The following is a 23,982-nucleotide window of genomic DNA, read 5'->3' on the forward strand; positions in this document are numbered from 1 at the left end:
GCTTTCTTCAAGGGCAGTCGGGGCTTGATCTTGAATTGGTGGATGGTTGATCCAAGGGCCGTCGGGGCTTGATCTTGGAAGAACGATGAACGAAGAATGAAGAACACTTTCTTCAAGGGCCGTCGGGGCTTGATCTTGAAGGTGGATTTGATGAAGAACGAAAAGGGGTTTCTTGATTCTTCGGGAACCTGGATGCTTGAGAGCTTCGGAGTTTCAGAGCTTCAGAGCTTCAAGGTGTAATATGAATTGGTTCCCCCAAATGAATGAAATGGGCTTGTATTTATAGAAATTTCCAAGGCCTAATTTTGAATATAATATTCCAGATGAAATAAGTCGTTTCTGCCAGGTGTTGACACGTGTCCTATTTGATGACTTTTCCAACTCATTTCAATTTTCGTTGAGTCACACGCTACGTGTAAAATTTATGTAATACATGAGCGTTGACACTTTGATTTATCGGTCAACATTTATTTACCGAAATTTCGATGTCTACACTGACCCGATCCAGTTGGCTTAACAGTTTTGGTTTGACCTGACCAGATCCAGTTATGGTCCGACTCGACCAAATCTAGTTGGCCTACCAGTTCATGTCCGGTCCGACCCATTCCAGTTAGCCTACCAGTTCCTATCTTCTCCGACCCAATCCAGTTAGCTAATTAGTCATGGTCCAGTCCAGATCCCTTTCCTGTTCGACCTAACCCGTCTCTTTAGTTGGGTTTGATCGGTTCGATCTTTTTAGTTGAATAACACGGAGCTAACTAACTTAACAACTTCATGAAATTGGGCTGAAAAGTTTTGATCGCCCGTTCAAATTTCATTTTGTAACCTCTCATACATATTTCATATTGTTTGTGGTGTCAACCAACAAGATCTTACCATCAACCTTGTACTCGTTGATGGATCAAATTCATACGGTACTTTTCACTACATGGATGGATAGAGGAATAATGAATAGCTATTCAATGTTGTGGTCGATTCACATTAATGGACCAAAAATACATATATATTGTGGTAAAATAATGAATCAAATTCATACGGTACTTTTCACTAGGGGTGGGCAAACGGGCCCTAGGCCTGTGGAGTGAGCCGGTTCTATGCGGTTTGGGGCGGGTCTTAAATTTGTAAAGACAAAACAGGGCGGGCTGGGGCGGGTTCACAAAATTATCGGGGCGGGGCGGGGCGGGTGCAAAGGCCTGAGAAAACGGGACCTCGGCTGGGCCCGTTTCTCCCTATTCTCACTATTAGTAGTTTGTTCACTCGGCCCAAAGTCAAGTTACTTTCCCTCACCCGTGACCAACACCATTTTTCCCTCATGTTTGCAACTTTCCCTCACTCATGACCCACACCCTTCTTCCTTCATGTCTGCAAGCAGCCTCACTTTCTCTCTGTAACATTTTAACTCTTTCTCTAAGCTTCGAGAAGGAGACCACCATTACCCACGCCATTTTTGTCCAAATCAAACCCCCAAACTTCTACTTTCGAGACTTATGGGACACAAGGAATTATATGGTGGTTTTGCATGCACCATTGGAGCACTTGGAGGTGTTCTTCCATGGAGTCCAAGATCTTTAAGCTCTACTTAGAACTCAGGTGAGGCTACCTCTTTTCTATCTAAGATTTTCTGGGTTCTTGATGTGTTGTGATTTCGAGGTTGGGGCGTGTCATCTATTGTGTTGTTTTAGGGCCTAGGGTTACTAATTTAGGGGTTTCTATGATGGTGGATTGAATGGCGAGCAGGTGTTGGGTGGTGTCTTTGCCGGTTCAAAACTCAGCGTCGTCCCCATCATCGCGGTCCGATCATCCATCATCATCGTCACTGCCGTCGTCGTCATCTTACTCAAAAGTCGACAAGCAAGGGAATCAAACTGCAATGCTGGCAACAAAGGGTTTGGGTGGGAAAAAAAAAAACAGAGGACCCATGTACCCGACCCGAACCGGCCCGGGCCCACCCTTATTTTTCACTGCATGGATGGATAGAGGAATACAAAGTTGAACATAGTAAATAAGAAATTGAAAGATTTCGTTGTAATTGGTTTTTTGAAATTTCTCAGCAAAGTTGTTTTCTCCATTGGAAAAGTAGGGCCATTGTACTCGTTAAGATTTTTAATCGACCATCAACCTTCGATCTCTGTATGCTTACTACAATAATATATATCCAAAACTGAAGATGTCGTCCAACTTTTATGTCTATCTTTTTGTGACTGTCTAGGGTTTCAAACAAATAATGAAACACAAGGGGATATGATTTTCAAGCACCGTTGATTCTCTTTGTTTCACTCAATTCAATTGCCATAAATAATTAGGAAAACCAATGAAAATGATTTGAAAACTTTGAGTTTTAACGATAAGGACAAAATAAAGCGTAAAATGAATAGTACTAGGATTGACTTTTTAGTGTAAAAATGTGGTTTTTCGTTAAATAAAACAATACCGAGAACTTTTCGTTAAAGTTCCCTAAATAATTAGGGACGTGTGTTAGAGAAAAAATATGTAGAAATCACTTTCCCAACAAAAAAAAATCAACAACTAGGATTGCCATGATGAATGTCGACCAACACGTGGAGCTCGACAAGTGCGGCCTTTATTTGGAGGACGATGAAGTCATCACATCGAAACAAGAATCCTCACTTACCGTGGACCCTTCTCTAAACACACTGCATAAGTTGAACTCTTGGCTTCTTCATTGGCTTTGCTGGAAACAGAGGAGTCGGATCTTTGATGGAATCAGTGGCAAGGATAGTCCCGTATGGTAATCCTTCTCGAACCATCCCCCGTCTACCACATCTGAAACAGAAGCGTTTTTAACCTTCATAACTGGGCCTTATCAAGGACTTCAAACCATCCTTGAGTGGGAGTCGGAAGCCAATCAGTAATGGCTTATTAGTCTTGTACCGGTGGCAATAGGGTCTTCCACTACTACGAAATCATTTATTAGTGTCGTTATGATAACCGACAAGAAACGTATATTACTGTATGATATTAAGCAAAATCGGACAGAAAATTGATTCAGTGGCGGATATAATAAGCGATAGAATTGCCAGCGTCAGGAAATGAATTTTTTGTCGGTTAGGGCTCTAAAACCGACAGAACTTGGGTCGGATATATGCGACAATAAATACTTAACTACTGCCGGATATTATCAATTAATGTCGTTCGTAATTGCCAGGAAATTAAAAATACGGTCGGATTGACATCATGTTCCTGTTGGTTCTAACCGACAGAAACATTTAAAAATAAATAAAATCTATTATAAACAACTATTTTCCGTCGTCCACAACCGACAGAAAAATATTAATATTAAAAAAAAAGAAACGAATCTTTCTACTTGTTTTTTTAAAGAATGAATAAAAATAAAATAAAAATGATTTAATGAGTGAAAAAATAAACAAAGCTCATAACCAACATAATATGCATTCACATGTAAATTAACCTACAATAATACTCCACTTCTAAACCATTCCGGCATTCTTGTATAAATGATCCGCAACGTGGAGAGTCATGTTACGAATCAATGATATTCTGCAAATCCGCTCCACAATGACGCTTGCATTCATTACCGTTATCCACCCTAGCGAGATGCCATGGACCTGCACCCAAAAGGACGTCCAGCACGGCATATACAGTGCAACAAACAACCATAGTTGGACGGAGAAAATGTCGTCATGAACCAACCATGGACCATTTTCAATCAATTTCTTTGCAACAACCTCAGAGGCTACGGTTATGACATATTAATTCGGCATGGCCCTGTCAGGCTATTTTAACATTGTTGCATGTCAACTCCCGTCTGAGGGCATTCTTGGCTCCACTGGCTACTGGTCCACTTTTGCAATGAGAAACCCAGCCAAGCTATTGCCATGGCGGGTATCAGAAAGATTTAAAGTATCTTCCTAGTGAATGGTGAACGGGTCAGGCATGCTCTCTACATCAACCGCGTTAGACTTAGCAGCGGAAATGTTTCAATCAGTTGAAATGAGGAGGTTAAGGTGGGGTGAGGAAGATGTGGTTGTGGTCTTTGTGAGGTGGGGTTTGGGTTTAGGGTTATAGTTTATATGAACGAAGTGGCATGCGACATCATCCACACACCCAAGTTTCGAGATCAAGATGGAGGGTATTGCTTAAATTTACTTACATTTTTGTTATACCTGCAACCTTGTTTATCAATTTTTTTTTGAAAAACCAATCTAAAGTATTAAACTCGTAGCATTTATGCTCTTGTAATTAAGCATTCTTCTGTATTTTTTGTGCAGGACCATTTAGTTTCAGAAAGATTGTAACGTGGAGATTAGATTTTTCATGTGACCTTAGAAAGATTGAGACTTGGGCGCAGGCTTTAGTGGAATTAATAGTTTGACCCAACAACTTCATGCATGCTTTCTCTAATCTCTTCTTTGATCGTGCAGGATGAATATCTTAAGCGGAAGAAACTTCTTATGAATCTCCCACAATATAACTTTCGTGTCTTACAATTATGCCAAATTGAAATCACTTTGTTACAATGACGTAGGACAAGATATGGATCTTCCAACAAAGAAAGATAAAGAAAATAAAATGTTTTAAATTCTGAAAAAGAAGAATTAAAGTTGAAAAATACTGGATTGAAGAAAAAATGAACTGAAGGAAAACAAAAAGACACAGAGGGAATTTTACAGATTTTGCGTCCGAGCTACCATCATATCGCTACCCCAGCACAATGCCTTGCTGTTCCACCACGGCACCGCCGCTCCGTCACACCGATACGGCAATGACAATCGAATTAGTGGTTTGTTGATTTTGATTTCTTCATATTCTACCCTCTAGATACTCAAAGAGGTTTGTCTAATTTCAACTGGGCGGTTGACTGGAGTCGGCAGAATCATGACTAACTTAAAACCAACAAACCCATTGGAAGATTCCAACGGTGCGACAAGGCAGTGGTGGAGCAGCAAGGCTTTGTGCTGGTGTGAAGGTATGATCCGACGCGTTTGATCGTTTAGGGAGTTATTGCACGCTTTGAGAACCCCATGTCCGTTTTTGACATGCAAAAGCTTTGGTCTATAAAATCCCATGCAAATACCCATCCTAGGGCAAATGCTTTAGCACATTAAGATACATTGCTTACCATCATGGCTCTTCTCATCACAAACCAAGGCCAATCCCTCAGCTTGGCCTCATTTCTCATGCTCATTTTTGCCTTCTGCTCCTCGAAAGCATTTTGTAGTCGCCAACTTTATGGCGACAACAAAATCATTGTTGTCAGGCATGAGGAGTGGATGGCTCAACATGGACGCGCTTTATAGTGATGCACAAAAGAAGGAGATGCGCTACAACATATTCAAGAACAATGTGGAATTTGTACAAGCTTTTAACAAAAACAAGGACGGAAAAAAATACACGCTCAGTGTCAATAAGTTTACGGACAAAACTAACGAGGAAATTCGGCCAATGCGCAATGGCTACGAGAGAAAGGAACGTTCAGGGATCATGTCCAACTCTTTGATAGCATCTCCTTTTCGATATGGAAATGTCTGTAATGTGCCATCTTCTATGGATTGGAGATGGTCTGGCGCTGTGACCTCGGTCAAAAACCAAGGATATGAATGTGGTATGCATGCATTATTAAGCAATATCTAGTTAGTTATCTACACGATGTAATGTTTTAATGTTTTTTTTCTTTCTCATACTGATTAAATTAGACAACGTAAGTTGTTATATTGCTAGATTTTCAATTTAATCAATGGTCTTAATTCATTGTGTTTGATAGCATAAGCATATTACGATGCTAGCTACATTGTTTGACAAGAGAACAATATATCTAATTCAAAGATATTTACAGGGAGTTGTTGGGCGTTCGCATCAGTGGCAACCGTAGAAGGGCTTAACAAACTCAAAACAGGAAACTTAATTTCACTATCAGAACAAGAGCTAGTTCACTGTGACACGAGTGGTTACCATCACGGTTGCAATGGCGGTAATTCAAATGTTGCGTATGACTACATGATCAAACGAAACAGGAGCCTTGCAACTGAAAATAATTACCCTTACCAGGCTAAAGATGGAGGAATTTGCAAAACTACTAGTGTTGTTCCTGCGTCTGGTGCCATAACCATAACCGGCTATGAAAATGCATTGTTGAAGGCTGTTGCGAACCAGCCGGTTTCTGTTGCCATTGATATCGACGCAGAGGAATTCAAGTATTATTCCGGTGGCGTGCACACTGGACCATGTGGTACAAACTTCCGCCACTGTGGTGCACCACGGAACTGTCCTGGGTTCGAGTTCTTGCTTGGGAGGGTCCTAGGGTGTGCGTGTGTAACTGAGTGTGGGTGTGGGGGTGCATCGGAGAGGAACGGAGAGAGTTGTCAAGAGGGAGAGATAAGGAGGAGATATATATATATATAAAATCAGAAAAAGAAGGAAAAGGGGAAGGGAACCGGGGACAAAACAGAGGATGGGCCCGTTGGGCTCGCCAATTAAGATCCAAAAACAAATTTTAAAAGAAAAAGATCTAGCCCAAGATGTAGTTTCATGAAAATACCCTCTTCTATCAGGATGAGTTGTTACAGTAGAATTCTCTCATCTCCAAATTTGCTTGGTTCATCGAGATCTAATTCTCCACCTCAATTGGAATTTCCGTTACTCCTTTGGATTATGAATTCCAAATAAGAAAGGCAATTGTACAAGTAATTTGTGTATATATATATCACATAACGTCCTAAATTAATTTTATAGGACTATTTCTTCCTGAGAAGATGGCTGTGTTCGTAGCAATGTCAAACCACCGCGGGTCGATCTGCTTGGCCTTATTGCTTAATTTTGGCATTCCGGTCCGCCCAAGCATCCTCCAGTAGTGTGGTTTCCGTCGAGGATGAGAATAGCAAAAGCATGTCGGAGAGGTTCGAAGGGTGGATGGCGGAATATGGACGAGTTTATAAGGATGAACAAGGGAAGGAGATGCGCTTCAAGATATTCAAGTCCAACGTGGAGTATATAGAAGCTTCAAACAAAATCGAAGGCCGTACATACACAGCTGGCCTCAATGACTTTTCGGATTTAACACATGAGGAATTTATGTCGAGAACTTGCGGCCGGTGCCCAACCATGTGACTCCATATACAACAGAAACACTCTGATGATCTGATGATCTACGAATACCATTTTCTGTCTAATTAGCTTTACTACTTGTAATAAGACTGTTTTGATTTGATTCGGCCGGTTTCATGTACTTGGCTACAATTTGATTAGTTTTTTGTTAATGCTAAAATTTTATTTACTAATGGTTGTGACTAGTTTTTCATATTACTTTTGCCCGTATATTTATTTATTTTGAACGGAAAGATAAGTTTCAAACACGAGATGCATGGATAAAAATTTAACATCTTATTCACTAAGACATTTTACACAGTAATACTGGGCCGAATATATGATTATATGTAGAATTTTTCTATTTAAACACCACCTCTCATCCAAGTCGCACCAATTCCTATTCACACACCATTAAGAATTCTATATGAGCTCGGCCAAATGTATGTTTTGTTTCCTTCTAGTTCATCAATTGCAATCATAAGTTTTCCCAGCCAAATATATGATTTGTTTCTTTCTACATATTCAATCCCAAAGATAATGCATGGAGCCGCACAGAACTAAATATTAATCAAAACACGCTTTGTATAAAGCTAAATGAGTGATGCCAGAGAGACCACATTTTATAAATCAAACCAAACAAGTCGGTCTCACGGCTATGAGAGAGATGATTCATATGTGGTTTGCAAAATGTGATATTCCTAGCAAAAATACGTGAAAAAAATGCTTAAAAAGGGGTTTGCAGTTCATGTCTCATCACAAACCAAGGCCAATCCCTCGCCTTATTTCTGGTTCTCGTTTTGGCCATCTGCTCCTCTCAAGCTTTTTGTAGTCGTCAACTTTCCGGTGACGACAAAACCATGTTGGAGAGGCATGAGGAGTGGATGGCTCGACATGGACGTGTTTACAAGGATGCACAAGAGAAGGAGAGGCGTTACAACACATTCAAGTCTAATGTGGAGTTTATAAAAGGTTTTAACAAGAAGGGCGAAAACCAGTACACACTCGGCATCAATAAATTTGCAGACCTAACTAATGAGGAGTTTAAGACGATGCGTAAAGTCTACAAGAGCAGACACCTCCCGGAGATCATGTCCAACTCTGTGAAAGCAGCTCCAAATAACAATTTTCGATATGAAAATGTCACCGATGTGCCAAAATCCAAGGATTATTTTTCACTTGGCGCTGTGACCACTGTCAAAGACCAAAGACAATGTGGTAAGCATGCAAGATTAAGCTATCTCTATGAGGTTTTACTTTCATAAATCATGTAACATGTTTTCTTGTTTGATTGTCTGAAAACATACGATGCTTATATATTTCCCAAATCTGAATCTGGATAGCGAATTCAACCAATAATCAATCTAAGTTCAAAGTCTGATAATGTAAAGAATTTTCGCTACTAGACTATCATCTACATTTTTGTTTACATGTACATCAGTTCTTTCTCTGATTCAATGATGTTACTTGTAGGGTGTGGCTGGGCATTCTCGACAGTAGCAGCCGTAGAAGGGCTTAACTTTCTCAAAACAGGAAACATAGTTTCACTATCAGAGCAAGAGCTTGTTGATTGCGATGTTGCCATTATGGCGAGGTGGGTTATGCCTTCGAATACATGATTGAGCGAAACAGGAGCCTGGCAACATATGCTGATTACGGTTACAAGGGTAGAGATGGAGGAAGTTGCAAGGCTGATGATTATAACAACACTGATGCTGCCATAACCGTAAAAGGATTTGAGCTTGACCCTGAAAACAATGAGACGGCTCTGCTGCAGGCTGTTGCAAACCAGCCAGTTTCTGTTGCCATTGATGATAATGGAGAAATTTTCCAGAATTATGCGGATGGTGTGTTCAGTGGACCATGCGGCACAAACTTAACCCATGCTGTGACTATCGTTGGATATGGCGAAGAAGATGGGAAAAAGTATTGGATGATCAAGAATTCTTGGGGAGAAGACTGGGGGGATAATGGGTACATGAAGTTGCAGAGAGACGTGCCTGCCGAGGAAGGACTCTGTGGCATCGCTATGGCAGCTTATTATCCAACATCAGATTAAAGAAGCACCTGCATTATATTCTGTATGTTTCGTGTTAATTAGTAGTAAAATGGTAACGCTTTATCAATGAAGAACTATTGATCGATTCCACGTCGATAATACTACTGATAGCTTTGCTTTCCAGGGCTCATGCCCTTTGTCATAAAAACTTCCAAACAACAAATCCTAAAACCAAAATTGTCGAAACCCCAAAACCAAATGCCGAAGCTGCGAAATCTCAAAACTCCAAACGTTGAATTTCAAGGGGTTTAGGGCAATTGGATCCTAAATTGTTAATGCATCTCAAATACTCAGAAAAAATAAATACAGTGAGTGAGGAGGGTAAAGTAATAACTAATAAATTTATTAATTTTTCTTTCAGATATACGATTGTATACATGTTAAAATTGAAAGATGGAGGATTCTAAGTCCCAGAGCTCTGGGACTTGACCTACATTACAAGCAAATAATCCAATTATATATATGGAGGAGAAGCCAAACTCATGGCATTTCCTCACATATTCACACACATCAAACCAATTACAATCCCAAAATGTCACGATCCATTGGATGCATCTTCAAATTCTGTTGTCATCCATGCCCAGAAGAACGAAGAACACCAAGACTCAGAGTGAGAATACCATCACTATGGTTTTGAGTCACAAAGTATCTATTATTGCCTGAGAACTCTGTTTGAGCTGAAGACAAAGTTCTCTTCTCCGGCAATGGTGGAATTCAGGCGTCCAGCTGCCCAACCGTTGTTCACTGAACGAACATCACCGCTTCCCTCATTTGGTTGCTCAAACTCCGGAAGACCCTTCGCCTTTCTCTCCTTCCTTCTCTTCCTCTCCTCCTCGCGCTCCTTCCTCAGCCAACTCTCGACTGTCCTCTGCAAACCAAACCCAAATCCAATCTCAGTATATCGAATCATACAATTACAAATAAAATTTAAACCTTTGACTCACCATTAGTGACAACTTGGAGATCTCCCTAACTTTCTCCATTGGCATTGCTAGCTGCAACTTCCCATTCGCAACATAAGCGATATGCGAGGGCCAATTTTCCAACCCGTCAAATATATGCGTAGCATAAATGATCGTGGCGCCTCGCTCTTCGCATTCCTTCCTCAAGAACTTGAGAAGGTCAGCTCTTGCTAGCACATCGAGGTCCACCGTTATCTCGTCTAGCAGAAGAACCTATTTGGATTGAGAAACAAATCATCAAACACTTGGCGTGCATAAAAAAAAAAAACATCATCAAAACTGTGAAACATGGAAATTGAGTACCTTGTATGGCTTGAGCAGACCCATACAGATTTGCACTCGTCTTCTCTGACCATCGGACACCTTGTGCAACCGCCATGAAAGATCAATATCCAAAACCTTTATCAGCTCTGCTCTCCTTTGTGGGTCAATCCCCGCAACCCCATTGATCAACTTATCGGCCGAAACGTCCATTTGAATCGGGACATCAAACCCCGCGAATGCGACATCTCGCCGCCACTCTCCGCCAAGATACGAGAGGTCGCCGGATCCGGTCAAGGCGGTGTCGTGAAACGCCGACCTTCCTAGCACGCGAACCATGTGGGGCTCGACCATGTGCTTGCCGCCCAGGATCTTCAAGATCGTGGTTTTCCCCGCGCCGTTGGATCCGACGAGGAGGCATCGGTCGCCGGCGTTAAGGGTGAGATTGAAGTCCTCGATCAGCGGCTTGGAGCCCGGCGGCGGGTGGCCGTTGATTCCTGGGTAGGTGAATTTTAGGCCGTTGATCTCGATCGACGGCTCGGAGTTTGGATTCACACCCATTGTCGATGATTTTTAGAGAGAGAGATGAGATTAAGAGAGAGAGAGAGAGAGAGAGTGTGTGGTGACATGAACGTCACGGAGTCTTTAAAGCTTTCGGCGATGGACGAGTTTGGAAGTCGACTCAGTGGAGGAGGCGTGGACAGTTCCCAGTCACAAACTCGGAACTCGGTAGTTGGTATTTTGCCATGTCCTCCAATGAAAAGCAGACACGTTGCTGCTACTCACACAACCAAATAAAGGTTCGGCGCCAACTAACTTGGAGACTTGGAGGCTCCGGATCCAGACACTGATTCGGGTCGGACCCATATTTTGGGTTGTGTAACTGGATCAAAAGAACTGTGGCATTAGACTATGACGTGCTACGAGTTTTAATTTTTCATGGAACGTTGTGTAACATATTGCGATCTTTTGGTCACACGCATTCGTAATCTTGGGATGCCATTGTTGTTATAAAGAGTAGAGCGATAATTAGTTAGTAATTTAATAAGCCGTTAACCATTTAACTAAATGCAGCCAGTAATATTATTTATAATCGAATTATAGACTACCTTTATACAAATTGAGATTATCGAAACCCTTTTAATAATTTAACCAATAATGAAAACGTTTTAAGGCAATGACTCTCGCTCGCACACGTATTTGAACTTCACACACTTTTTTATTTCTTGTAGATGAAGTTTTTTAATACAAATTTCTTATCATTAAATTGAATGAATCAAATTGAAACAACCAAAAAAAATTAAATACGGTGTATAAGACTATATAACATATCTGAGTTTTTTTTTTTTTTTTTTTTGTGAGGATCCTGGGAATTCTCCAATCACATTCATTCATCGTACATCGTGCGGTCATAAATCATTGTAAATTTTTTTATTTAAAATTGAATATGAACAATACCAGACAAAAACTGACCCGCACGATGTACAATGAATGAATGTGATTGGAGGATCTCCGGAATCCTCTCCGGCGAGGATCCTCTCTCTTTGTTTCCCAACATCTTAGTTTTAACTCCTACACATGGCATCACGATATTGGTTGGTGATGCCACGCGCACAAGTCTCTCTCCTGTACCCCTGAATCTGGACTGAAGGTGTTTTTATCACGCTTGTAATCAGTTAGCCTCTTCTTCGTCTTCATCTTTCTGTATACTTGTTTTGGATTCCGAAATAGCCCTTGGAAATGGCAGCAATTTACAGTCTCTACATCATCAACAAATCAGGCGGCTTGATCTACTACAAGGTAACAAAACCCTAGAGATTTCGATTTTCTCATTTATTTTCCTCTGTTTTCTCAGCAACCAAACATAAAGTTAACGAATTTTGATTGTTTTTTTTGGAACAAATTTAGGATTACGGGTCGGCGGGAAGGATGGACACTAACGATACCTTGAGGGTTGCGAGCTTGTGGCACTCGATGCACGCCATTTCTCAGCAGCTGTCACCGGTATCGGGCTGTTTCGGAATCGAACTCCTCCAAGCTGACACTTTCGATCTTAATTGCTTCCAATCACTCACTGGTACGTTTCAAATTTTTTACCTTTTTCTCTTTTTTAAGAATTTGTAGTGTAATTTAATGGGTTTTGGTCACATTGGCAAAATTTGGTGAATTTTGTGGTCAGCGAGCTAGAAAGATTTGTGTTTACAACCAATTTTCAATTGAAATTTTGAAGTCTCACTTAAATTTAATTGATTTCGAATTTGCAGATTGTAAGTTTTGTGTAGAATGTAGATGTTAAAGTTAGTATGGCTTTGAATTGGGTGAGCTTAAGTTGTGTTCGAAGGATAAACGAGTTTGTATCGCGAATAAATTGGCTATCTATCTGTTGCTAGTCCTACTTGTGAGTTATGTTGTGCATTGCAGTAGTTTAGGACCACTTTACGTTGTAATCTAGCGGATGATAGTTATTATGGGGGTTGGGGGAATAAATTCATAACTGAGGTGAATGCTAAATATTGTCATCGAGCAAGTTGAATGGCAGTGTTCTTATAAGCCATTTAGTGTACGATTTAGGCAACTTATATCTTGTGGTTCTGTAATTTGGAAGATGGGTACACAACGAGAGTTTTGCAAGTGAGGTGACTGCTAAATATTGGGATTGAGTGAGTTGATCCGTTAACTGACACAACTAATGGTGGTGCTTTCTTGTAAGCCATTTGGTGTCAACGGCAACATCTATCTTGTGGTTCTGTATTTTGAAGATGGGCTATGGACAAGTGTTTTCCTCTACATGATCTTGTGTGATGTTATCAATTTCCACATAATTAGGATCTTCTTTGTTCTGGTTATCGAAAGGGTGAAACCTTTTGTTTTGCTCCTTGTAGTTTCTATATCTAGCAATCCGCTATGACTTGCGTAATATTATTGTAGTGAATATTGGATTTTGTGAGTTCTGTACTTTCTGCTAGGATACCATTTTACTGGTTTGTTTTTCTTCATAAGCAAATAGTAGCTCTAATGATACAAGCTTACTGTACGTATTACACGTCTTGACAACTGCCTATACTTGAATTTTGTAAGGCGAATGAGTTGGTTTAGTATCTAGGATGTCGACTCGGGTCCATCTGCCTGGTTTAGAAATTGTTCAGCACGAAGTTACTGTTTGTTTCAGTGTTGACAAGTTTTCTTGTTTCTGTTTTTAGAGTAATTGAATCTGTTATTTTAGGCTTCGCTTTTTTTCCTTTTAAATTGGGACTTTCTTATTGAACAGGATGTTGGTCTCAATTTCTTTTTTCCTGTGGCTGTTCAATTTATCCTGGGAAGAAAAAATTTTACTGGAAATTTTTACAATGTCTTGGATTGTGAAAGTGATGATATAATTTCACTATTTGCAGGGACAAAATTCTTTGTTGTCTCTGAGCCTGGGACACAGCACATGGAAGGTCTCTTGAAACATATCTATGAGCTGTACACGGATTATGTCTTGAAGAATCCCTTCTACGAGATGGAGATGCCTATACGATGCGAGCTCTTTGATACCAACTTAACACTGGCAGTACAGAAGGATCGTGTTGCATTGTTGGCCCGATAATTTGCTTTTGAATTTGTTCTTGTGTGGCTGTTGGCCCGATGATCTGCCTGAGAACTTGTATGGTATCTGTAGTTTACAATCAATGTGTTTTGTACGGTTTGAGCTCACCTCGACTTTGGTGTGCGTAATCAATCAGATATAAGCATCGACTAATTCAACTTTCAATCCCAAATGTCTACGTATTCATTTCCAGTTAAGAATACAACGGCAGTTATGTGTTTCTGCGTTCTGGTTAAATTGGGATTTTGATGATGCATTCAGGTGGGCTGTACAAGAAAATAATGTATAAATGCTGTAGTTGTTATAGAGGTTTAGCTTGGATAAGATATTCACCATAATACGCGGACGGATTTAAGAAGTTAATCAAGTTTATACTACTTAAGAGATCACATTCTAGAGAAAATTCTTAGCTAGGTCAGCGTGAAATCTAAAATCTTCTCTTTGAGACTAAAGTTTGAACTCAAAGTAATGCTTGCAGCATATTACCTCTTCCATCTCCGCCTTAGTAGGCCCTTCCCCGAAAACTCCATTGCCGAGTTACTCCAGTTTCTTTCTAAAAACTTAAAAGTCAGACAGAAGCGTTCTCCTTTTCCCTGAGTTCCTCCAGTAAGTAACTACAATCAAAAGATTATAAACTGCCTTCTTGAGTTTTTCACTTTTTGATTTTCAGTTTTCAATTATTTTTTTAACTGAAAACCAAACACTTTGCTTAATTTCTTGAGAAAATTATTTTATCATATCATTTGACTCATTGAGGGTAAAGGAAAGGGAGAAATATTATGAGGACTTAGAAAATGATGGGCCACTCTTCATATTGCAATTGGTTTATGGTGGAACACCAACGTTTTTTAAGATATCAAAGCATGTTGGTCCACTTGTTAAACCCAACAGCTACACATGTTCCAAGTTGCAATTCGTGTTGTCCACGTGTTTAGCTTGAAAATTTGCCGTACGTAGGGAAGCGTGTGAGGATGTGAAGGTAAATCTTGCAAGAGCTTAAAAAAAGTTTAACTACTCCTCATATTACCAATTGTTTTTATAAAAATGAAACTAAACTTTCATCATATTTAACATCAATCAATCATATCATAGGTGAGAATAATACAAGTCTCATATCCCTTTATTATAACCTATTTTCTTGCTATCTTTGCGTCAATCGCATGCATAACTACGGCCAAACAATTTGAATAAGAAAAAAAACCGAAGCAAGGAAAAACAAGAAACCAAAATTACTATATTCTTCTTTCTATAACCAAGAGCTAGCTAGGGTTTAGGGTTTAGAAGCATTATCATAGAGGCCTCTAGTTATGCTTGACTTAGTTCATGCGCAGAAACCAAAGCCATAGCAATCAAAATCCTCATCTGCCTATTTCTATCATTCAACGGATTCTGAGTATTAGGCTGTGTGCTAAGCGATTCTTCGCAGCTGGATTCTGCTCTCGGCGTCACCCTCTCAGCCTTCTCCACACTGTCGTAATCCTTCTGGAAAAACGACACTGCAGCCGAATCGAACGATTCCATCACTACACGGTAACCATTCTCACATGCAGTGAGGGCGTTTTTGAATGCTATGTCGGTTGTGTTGTCAAGCAGTTGCCTGATAAAGTCGTGCGTTTTGGTGGCATTGTCTGTGGCACGCTCTATGGTTATTTGGATGAGGGCGACGATATCGGAGTTTGGAGATTTCAAGTTCTCTTTGAAGGTTTGGCTGCAAAATCCGTACTCCTCCATCTGCCTGCAAATATGATCGATCAGTTGCTGGGTGTCTTGGCTCGAGGATGGAGTGATATTGATCACGAGGAAGAAGAGAACCAATAGCATCGGAACGCTTGGGCATGAGTGAAACTTATTAGCAGAAGCCATTTTTTTTCTTGTTTCAAGACTTTAACAAGGTTGAATATTGAAGTGAGATTAGAATCGAAGAAAACGAGTGTCTATTTATAGGACTGGTGTTTTAGGGTTTAGGTTTATCAATTAATTGAGTCAAAACCCTAATTTTCCTTTTTCAGCATATATATTGTTTTATTCAATATCATTCATTTATAGTATTATATCATACCTAAATCCGATTGGATTGGATTCTTAATTTCTCAGTAAAATATATTGCCTATTTTGCATATATGAATTAAGGACTTGCTATATACAGATCAGATTTTTCTCGATACTGATTATAATATGCTTGTTTGTGCCTTATGTGCCGTTTGAATCCGATTGGATTGGATTCTCAATGTCTCAGTAAAATATATTGCCTATTTTGCATATATGAATTAAGGACTTGCTATATATAGACCGGATTTTTCTCGATACTGATTATAATATGCTTGTTTGTGCCTTATGTGCCGCCGTTTGATTTTTTATTTTTTATTTTTTATTTCCTAGAAACCGCTTTACCTTAAATTTAAGTAGTAAAAAAGTGTTTGATAAAAGTAAAATATCATGCTTATTTTAAAAGCAATAACCTCCAGACAGACTGCTTTTAAAAACTACTTTAATAAAAAGCTGAGTTGAGTATTTAATAATATCACTACAAGAAAAATGAGTTTTGGGTACAAAACAAAGGACACAATTGAGAATTTTGTGTCAGTTTGACCACCAAAAAGCTTAAACAGTTCCCATTCCATAGAGGGCACCATCTATTGTGCCCAATGTTAAAAAAAGCTGACACAAAACAGTAATGGGCACGGAAATCGTGCCGAGTAGGGTCAGATGACAACTTTTTTTTACTGAAAATGGGCACAAAAAAATTTGTCTATAAAAATTATTTGTTAGAGGCACTATATGTTCTCTCTCGTTTGTCTTTACCTCCTTTAGCACACCAATAATTAAAATTTATAAATTTGTGGTAAATAATGGTATGGAGCTGTTTATTATTGTGCAATATTTTAGCCTCAAAATAAGTTAGCAATAATGTTGTTCAAATTCGTTTTTTGCGAAAGCCGAACCTCAGATCTCTCACTTATAAGTAAAGAAGAATACCACTACATCGTAGTACTAAGTGGCGTCTTTTAGATTTACAAAGGATCATTTCCAGGTGCAAATGAATGTTTGTTAGATTCATATCTTTTGAACTGCTTTTTAGATTGTTATCTTCCTGCAGGTTTGTTTTCTATACTTGGTGATATGGTATTTGGTTTTATAGTAAGTGCTTATTTTTTTACTGTATTAAAAGTCCTACATGCAGTGACACATAACCAACAATTATGCCCTTAGGGTCGGTCTCTGTGCAAAAGTTAGTTGGTCTTCAGATAGACAAATGAGTTAATAATTGTATATTCCTTTTTATGACACTAATGATAGAAATTGTGTACACTAAATATTAATAAATAATAAATCACTCTACTTCTCATTGGGTCTTCAAATAGAGAATATATCTTAATAATTATAATCCTTTTTCTGACACAAATGTTAGAAATTATGTCCAGTAAATATTAATAAATATTAAATCACTCTATAGCAAAAGAATATGTTGGCACAATTATGAATTTGTGCCTTTATTCTAGTATAAAACGTCCACAGTCCCTTACTAATTTGTATATGGAAATTTAGAAGGTTGCTTCATACACTTGTGTTTCTTTTGAATTTGATCAAGTACATCATTGAGAATGGCGGACAGGCGACGTCGTGGAGTTAGAATTGGAACCGAATCTCTAGCATCACATTTTTCTATTGCTTCCAACATTACAACAGCAAATTCCACAACAAATCCTCCAGCTCAACGTCCACGACAACCTGTTAATGCCGGGCGCATACCTCGTTCTATTGATAATCAATACATTCTTACTACTGTTGATGGTCGCCTTGGCTACGCATTGCCCTCCAATAACGGATGCGTAAGCGCACCTCAAGGATGTGTATTGCCAGCATGGGCAAGCCCATGTAGGACAGAACAACACCCTGTCAATTTGGTTTTTGTTGAAACAACAACTGAAGAGTCTACTAGTTATGTCATTATTATTGAAGAACCACACACTTATCAAGCACAAATTCGTCCTAAGGGCCTATCTCTCCCACATATGAGCTCACGAAATATGCAGAATGTTACCGTTGAGATTTTAAGCAGCATTGACGAGGACAATTAATATATTTTGTATTATGTTATATTTCACTGGTGTGTGAAATTATAATTATCTTATGCTATGCTGGACTCCTCTTGGGTCCTTTTATCAACTTATGTAGTATTACAATATAATAATGTTTTCTTTCTAATTAAATCGAATAACTATCAGGTTTGAATTTTCGTAATCAATCTTTAAAATTCGTTGACCTTTCGAGTTCACAATTGATGTTTTCAAATAGATCTCGAGACCACGAACGCGAGTTTGGATTATAACGGTATAGTTACGGACATTTGAAGTCGTTTCACTAAACTATAAATTTAAAGGAATATACCTTGTGGGAAAGAGGCCATTTAGGCCAAAGGGAGGACCAATCAGAATTTTTTTTTGGGGGGGGGGGGGGTTTGGGGGGGTGGGGTTGAGCAACCAATCAGAAATCAGGAAGAAAAAAAAAATCCTTGCGAATCGATGCTCGAGTTGTGCTTTGCCATATCCCAGAGATGGGGTATGATAGACGTACAAATATTTGATGACATCATGTGTCGATTCGAGACATATGTTGGGATCGGGGAGTGACAAGCTTATAAAATTGGATTTATATTAAGTTTCCCCTTCTCCAAATTGGATTTCTCCCTCTATTTTATGGTGCAAGTTTGGGTTTCCCACCACCAAATTCAAAAACTTGAATTTCCACCACCGCATTACACAATTGTGCCCACTAACTCTTATAATAATAATTAAAATTCTACCCTAATTCCGTCTTGGGTCCCGTCTATCTCTTTCCCTTTACTTTCCTCTTCCGCTCTGCCTCTCTCAGATTCTTTTTCTCACCTTTGTCTCTCTCTCTCTCTCTCTCTCTCTCTCTCTAACCCCTCTTTCTCTCCCTACATTCTCCAGACAAATCATGGAGGCGCTTGAGCTCAATCATCACCAGAATCCCCTAGTAGAAACCCTCTGCACGCGATGGAGGAAGGTTTGGGAAGATTGGGGTCTGGTAAGGAGGGATCAAGGGAGGGGGTGGGTCAGGTTTGGGAAGATCGGTGGATGTAGAGCCTGAATCAGAAATCGCGTTGGGATCCAAGTTCGATAAGGAGGGATCATGGGAAGAAGGTGCGTCAGTTTAGGAGTTGTTGGTGAGGGAATGGCAGGTGCGAGTCGGAGAAAGAGTGAGGTGTCGTGGTCCTCATCAATATTTCATCGCCGTCGTGGAAGTCTTCGAATTCGGAGTCAGCCGCACCTCCATTGCCATCTCAACAAGCTTCCGCTTTTGGGTTAGACCTTGATCCACACCAAGCTCGCAAAATTTAGGTTATGTTAGCCCAATATCGCTCTAAAGCACGCAACAAATGTGTCCATTGTTCCGGTCTTACGAGCACATAGTTCTTGTGGTTCGTCTTCTTCCCATTTTCTGGAAAAATGGTTCATGGGTTTTCAATGTTATTGCATATTCCATTCAAATTATGATTGGGGTATCTTGGATTTTAAATTTTAAATTTTGGCATGGCTTCTGACTCCATATTGTTGGTTGCTCGTAGGTTATGTCCCAGACTCCAAATTTTACAAAGTCGAAGCGATTCTGAGGTGCGGAAACAATTCACTCATATGTTTGGTTCTTAATTTTGTTTAGGTTGATTGTTTATAGCTCTGCATGTTTGCTGTGTTTTTTTCTTCTATTACTTTTGTGTGTGGCATTGATAGGAGCATATTTATGCGACTGAGTTAGCTTGTTCTCATGCATTTATGTTGTTATTTCTTAGTTAATTATGTATTTTAAGCTATTTTCGTGTGTTTGTAGGTCCATAGGCCTTATAAATCAATAAGATGCATTTTGGTGCATTTTGGAGCAGTTTTGGGCTTGGAATGAATATCACATGCATGGAGCAAGGTGGATGGATGAAATTGAAGACTAAAGATGCTAGGAATGTGTTAAAGAGAAAGAAGAATTAATGTAAAAAGAACAAAGAGCTCAGCCACAAAGGGGTGTCATTCCACCATTCACTTTTCCATCATTGCCGTGCACCACCATTGCACTCCCTTTGGATTCCTATGTCGTGCATCATCATCCATGTTCCCTCCATTGACTCATTTGTTGCATCATTCCACTTCTTTTCCTTTGTCTACCATGTGTACAATATCCTCTCACCTCCTTGCACTCATTGATTCACCACTTACTCACATTTCCACCCATGCCATGCATAATCACCCTTGTCCCCTTCATTATTTCAGATTTCATGCATCATTACATTGTATCATTGCACTCAATTGCTACACCATTCCTTGTTCCCTCAATCATTTCAGATTTCATGCATCATTACATTATATCATTGCACTCAATTGCTACATCATTCCTTGTTCCCTCCATCATTTCAGATTCATGCATCATTACATTGAATCATAGCACTCAATTGCTACACCATTCCTTGTTCCCTCCATCATTTCAGATTTCATGCATCATTGCACTCAATTGCTACACCACTCCATGTTCCCCTCCATTGCCATGCACTTCCTCTATAAAAGGAAGTGTGTGTAACATAAATTGAGTCATACTTGGTTAGATCATTCACTCCCATTTCAACACAACCTTCATCCAAACACATCCATTCATCCATACAAACAAACCTTCAAACACTCACCAACAATTGGCTTAACTATTTGATTGATAACTTATTTGTATTTGTAATTAAGGTCGACACTTAATTGGCATGCATAAATCCGTTGCTAGAATATAAGGAAGTTTCACATAATCGTTACAAACTTATATTCACATGTAGTGAAGGTCGCTTATAAACGATCGCGTTAAGTTCAATTCCTAGCATGAGTGACATGATGTCATAGTTGCAAGTGCTTTGTCAATGCTTATGATTTTCATTAAACGTAATGATCTTTGATTGTATCTCTATTATGATGTCATGTAAGGAACTTTAGAAGAATGTTTTGGGTTGTCGAATGATGTCATCCAATCCAATAAAACAAGGAAAATCTGAGAGTTAACTAGTGATGTCACGGTTAATTTGGAGCATTGTCGTTCATACTTCAATGAAGTAGTAACTGGAAATCGAATTATTTGCATACATGTCATATGTGGAGAAAAAGCCTCTAGCTATCCCATCCATCATCTTATTTCTCAAATTTGTTTTACAATCTGTCTAGTTTTTCATACTTATTTGTTTGTTTCAACTTCGTCCAAAACTCAATCCCCCTTTACTTTAGTGTGTCTAATTAGTTAGAATCTGTTTTAATTTGTGTTTTTAAATGTTTTGATTCAAGTAAAAGTCAATTTTCGTCCAAAGTCATTTCTAGTGTCTAGTTTAAGTTTATTTAGTTGTTTTAAGCTGTTTTGAGTATTTTAAGTTTGCTTTGAGTCTTGTGAGTCTTGTTAAGTAATTTTAAGTTTAGTTTTATGTTTTTGAGTCAGTTTAGAGGTTATTAGTAAGCCCTCCTAATCCCCGGTCCAGAACGATCCCTACTTATACTTATACTACAGTTGTCAAAAGAGGGTTAAATTTGTGTGTTAAGTTAATTTTTGCATCAGGCATACATGATATTATGGGTTTTAATATCATCTAATTATTTCTTAATCTTTGCTATGATTATGGGACGAGCTAGGCCCTGGCGAGTTTCGCATGTTTCTTCGGTAAATAACTGTTGAACCTTAAACACAACTTACTGCATATTAATTGGCATTGCATTTTGCATTGGCATAATAAAATTAGGAAAGCAACAAATTGATGTTTCAAATTTTGTTGATTGGATAGTAGGAAGAATAGCTCTCTGTTTCTAAGCCAGTGTAGTTGTCTAAGCACCATCCTATCTTCTTCTGTAGTTGCCTTTAATCCTTTTTAGACACTTAAATCCATTTGCATATATCGAACATATAGTCATGAGTGATTTGGATTGGAGTTCAAACACGATAAACATTGAAGGTTAATGAAATTCTAATCTAGAGTGCCATTGATGTCACTAGACCTAAATTTTGATTGCGGTGTGGCTTGTTGTGACATGTCAAAAGATCAATTAGTAGTTGTTAGTTGTACCACTATACAATTCATTTCTGGAATTTAATGAAAATTATTTGTGATTATTGCTTGGAATTATAGATAAGATTTCGAAAAGTTAATTCCTTTTATTGCTTCTTCTTGTTCGTCATTGCAGATGCTCATGAATGATATAAGGTGATCGGTACAATGTCAGTAATAAAAGGTTAGTTTGTTGACAGACTGCTTGAACTATTGAATAATGTTTCAACTCTCCCCGTTTCTTAATTTGACATGCACACGCAATTTGAAGATAGTTATGAGTTGTATATGTGTACGAGAATCTTTAGGTTTTAGTTGACTTTTAGTTGACTATAATAATCTACACCATCACCATTAGGATTCTATTTGAGCTATAAAGTGACTAAAGTAAAACTCCTACCCGTTTCTTGATTTAGCATTCTTATGAAAGATTTTGACTATGTATGTTGAACACGAGGTTCTGAAGGTATAAAACCGGCTCCCTGCACTGAATAATTAAAAAAAAACCTCAGTGTATTTCAATTTTGTGACTCACGTAATTCCTCCCAAACTTGATTATCTGTATGCCCTGAATTTTCGTGTGCCTTCCTAATTGATTATGATTTAGGAGTACAAATTTGTAGTAGATTTAGAAGTGGTAAATCACAGTTTAGTAGAGGCATTTTTAGATTCAAATATCAATGTTTGTTCCCCTAAACATCACACATTTTTCTTCTTGTTTTCTAGTTTGCTCGACTTTGTCCGATGGATCAGAAAGACATGGCCCTTGCCTTCATCCATTTGATGAAAATTTTGCTTCTGTTATTACAAAAGTTTTTTCAATTTATTATTTTTTATGACTTGTTATTTGTATATAATGTTTGATTTTGGATTATACATATTTTTACAGGATTGATGGGAATATATTGTGTTGTAGAGGTGTACTTTACCTTTGTGCTATTTCTCATCTTTGTAAGTGGTTAATGTACCATACATTAATAAGTTTGGTTTTTATTTGCTTGAAATATATACAACATTATTAGAGGTCCTACTAAAGTTTTGCTCTTATTATATATAAAATAACTATTTTTTTATTTTTTTATGAAACTTATATTTACTAAATTTCTTTCTTTTCCAGGAAGAGGATGAACTTCCTTCTACAATTATGGTTCACAGTGTCAATATGGATTTGCTTCCTTGTCTTGTTAAGGTACATTGGACATTTAGTTTTACCAATAGTAAAATGTTCTTTTTTTTGTCGGAGAAAATGAAACTCTTATTGTTATCAAATATGTGTAAAGCTAATGAATTCTCAATGTTGATTGGATATTTGGGTAGTTAAACATCACTGGAAATATGTGATCCTTTCCCTTTTTCATTTTTCCTTTGGTTTGGATTTCAGGAAGGTGATTACATAATCCACCGAGCTGGGAAAAAGGGTAAAATCAGTTATGGGTGGCTATATGTAGGAATGCATGGATACATTGATAGGAAAATCTCATTATTTTGTTGGTCTTTTATCATGAACACTTATAAACATGTTCTTTATAAGGAATATTTCTGTAGTTTCATTATAGACATTCCATTTCTACTATTGGATTGCTTTTTACAGCCGAGACTGCCATCTTGGATTTTATGAAAATTTTAAAATTTTGGTTTTATTTCAAAATTTTACATTTCTATATTTTTTTAAAATAGAACCTACTGGGCACAATAACAAAAATAGTGCAAACATGGATGGAGAAGGTCATTTGACAAGTTTGTCAAAACATAGACACAAAAAGGCCTTTATTTGTGCCTGCCTCTTTGAGCACCAAACAGTTTATTGTGCCCTTTTAGCAATGGTGACGCCTATAGAGGGCACATATATAAACTTAGTTGATGCATTGTTGCTATTGGTCTATGAGCACAAATGTTGGTGCTTTTTGGCCTCAAAGGGCACATATAATTTATTGTATGCAGTGCTCATTTTTTTTGTAGTGTATTTTCAGTTGTTGTA

General features: G+C 38.5%; 3 protein-coding genes and 2 long non-coding RNA genes across 5 annotated transcripts; 3 read left to right on the plus strand and 2 right to left on the minus strand.

The window, feature by feature from the left end:
* Positions 1–1,116: 1,116 nt before the first annotated feature.
* On the plus strand, positions 1,117–2,188 carry LOC126594135 (uncharacterized). The gene is made up of 2 exons (XR_007613155.1): positions 1,117–1,590; positions 1,738–2,188. It is a non-coding gene; the product is annotated as an uncharacterized LOC126594135 (long non-coding RNA).
* A 7,260-nt stretch (positions 2,189–9,448) lies between these two features.
* Positions 9,449–11,043, minus strand: LOC126594118 (ABC transporter I family member 20). Its single transcript, XM_050260334.1, has 3 exons — positions 10,387–11,043; positions 10,066–10,296; positions 9,449–9,989 (listed from the first exon to the last, which is right to left on the minus strand). The coding sequence occupies exons 1-3, from the start codon at positions 10,903–10,905 to the stop codon at positions 9,774–9,776; spliced, it is 966 nt and encodes a 321-aa protein (XP_050116291.1). The 5' UTR covers positions 10,906–11,043; the 3' UTR covers positions 9,449–9,773.
* Positions 11,044–11,976: 933 nt separating this feature from the next.
* Positions 11,977–14,098, plus strand: LOC126594129 (uncharacterized). The gene is made up of 3 exons (XM_050260346.1): positions 11,977–12,144; positions 12,253–12,421; positions 13,737–14,098. Exons 1-3 carry the CDS (start codon positions 12,085–12,087, stop codon positions 13,931–13,933), a joined length of 426 nt encoding a protein of 141 aa, XP_050116303.1. The 5' UTR covers positions 11,977–12,084; the 3' UTR covers positions 13,934–14,098.
* A 1,140-nt stretch (positions 14,099–15,238) lies between these two features.
* Positions 15,239–15,796, minus strand: LOC126592318 (uncharacterized). The gene has a single exon (XM_050258018.1). It carries the CDS (start codon positions 15,794–15,796, stop codon positions 15,239–15,241), a length of 558 nt encoding a protein of 185 aa, XP_050113975.1.
* Positions 15,797–23,094: 7,298 nt separating this feature from the next.
* LOC126594134 (uncharacterized) lies at positions 23,095–23,644 on the plus strand. Its single transcript, XR_007613154.1, has 2 exons — positions 23,095–23,193; positions 23,386–23,644. It is a non-coding gene; the product is annotated as an uncharacterized LOC126594134 (long non-coding RNA).
* Positions 23,645–23,982: the final 338 nt, after the last annotated feature.

This window comes from Malus sylvestris, chromosome 12 (assembly GCF_916048215.2).
Source record: "Malus sylvestris chromosome 12, drMalSylv7.2, whole genome shotgun sequence".
NCBI classification, from domain to species: domain Eukaryota; kingdom Viridiplantae; phylum Streptophyta; class Magnoliopsida; order Rosales; family Rosaceae; genus Malus; species Malus sylvestris.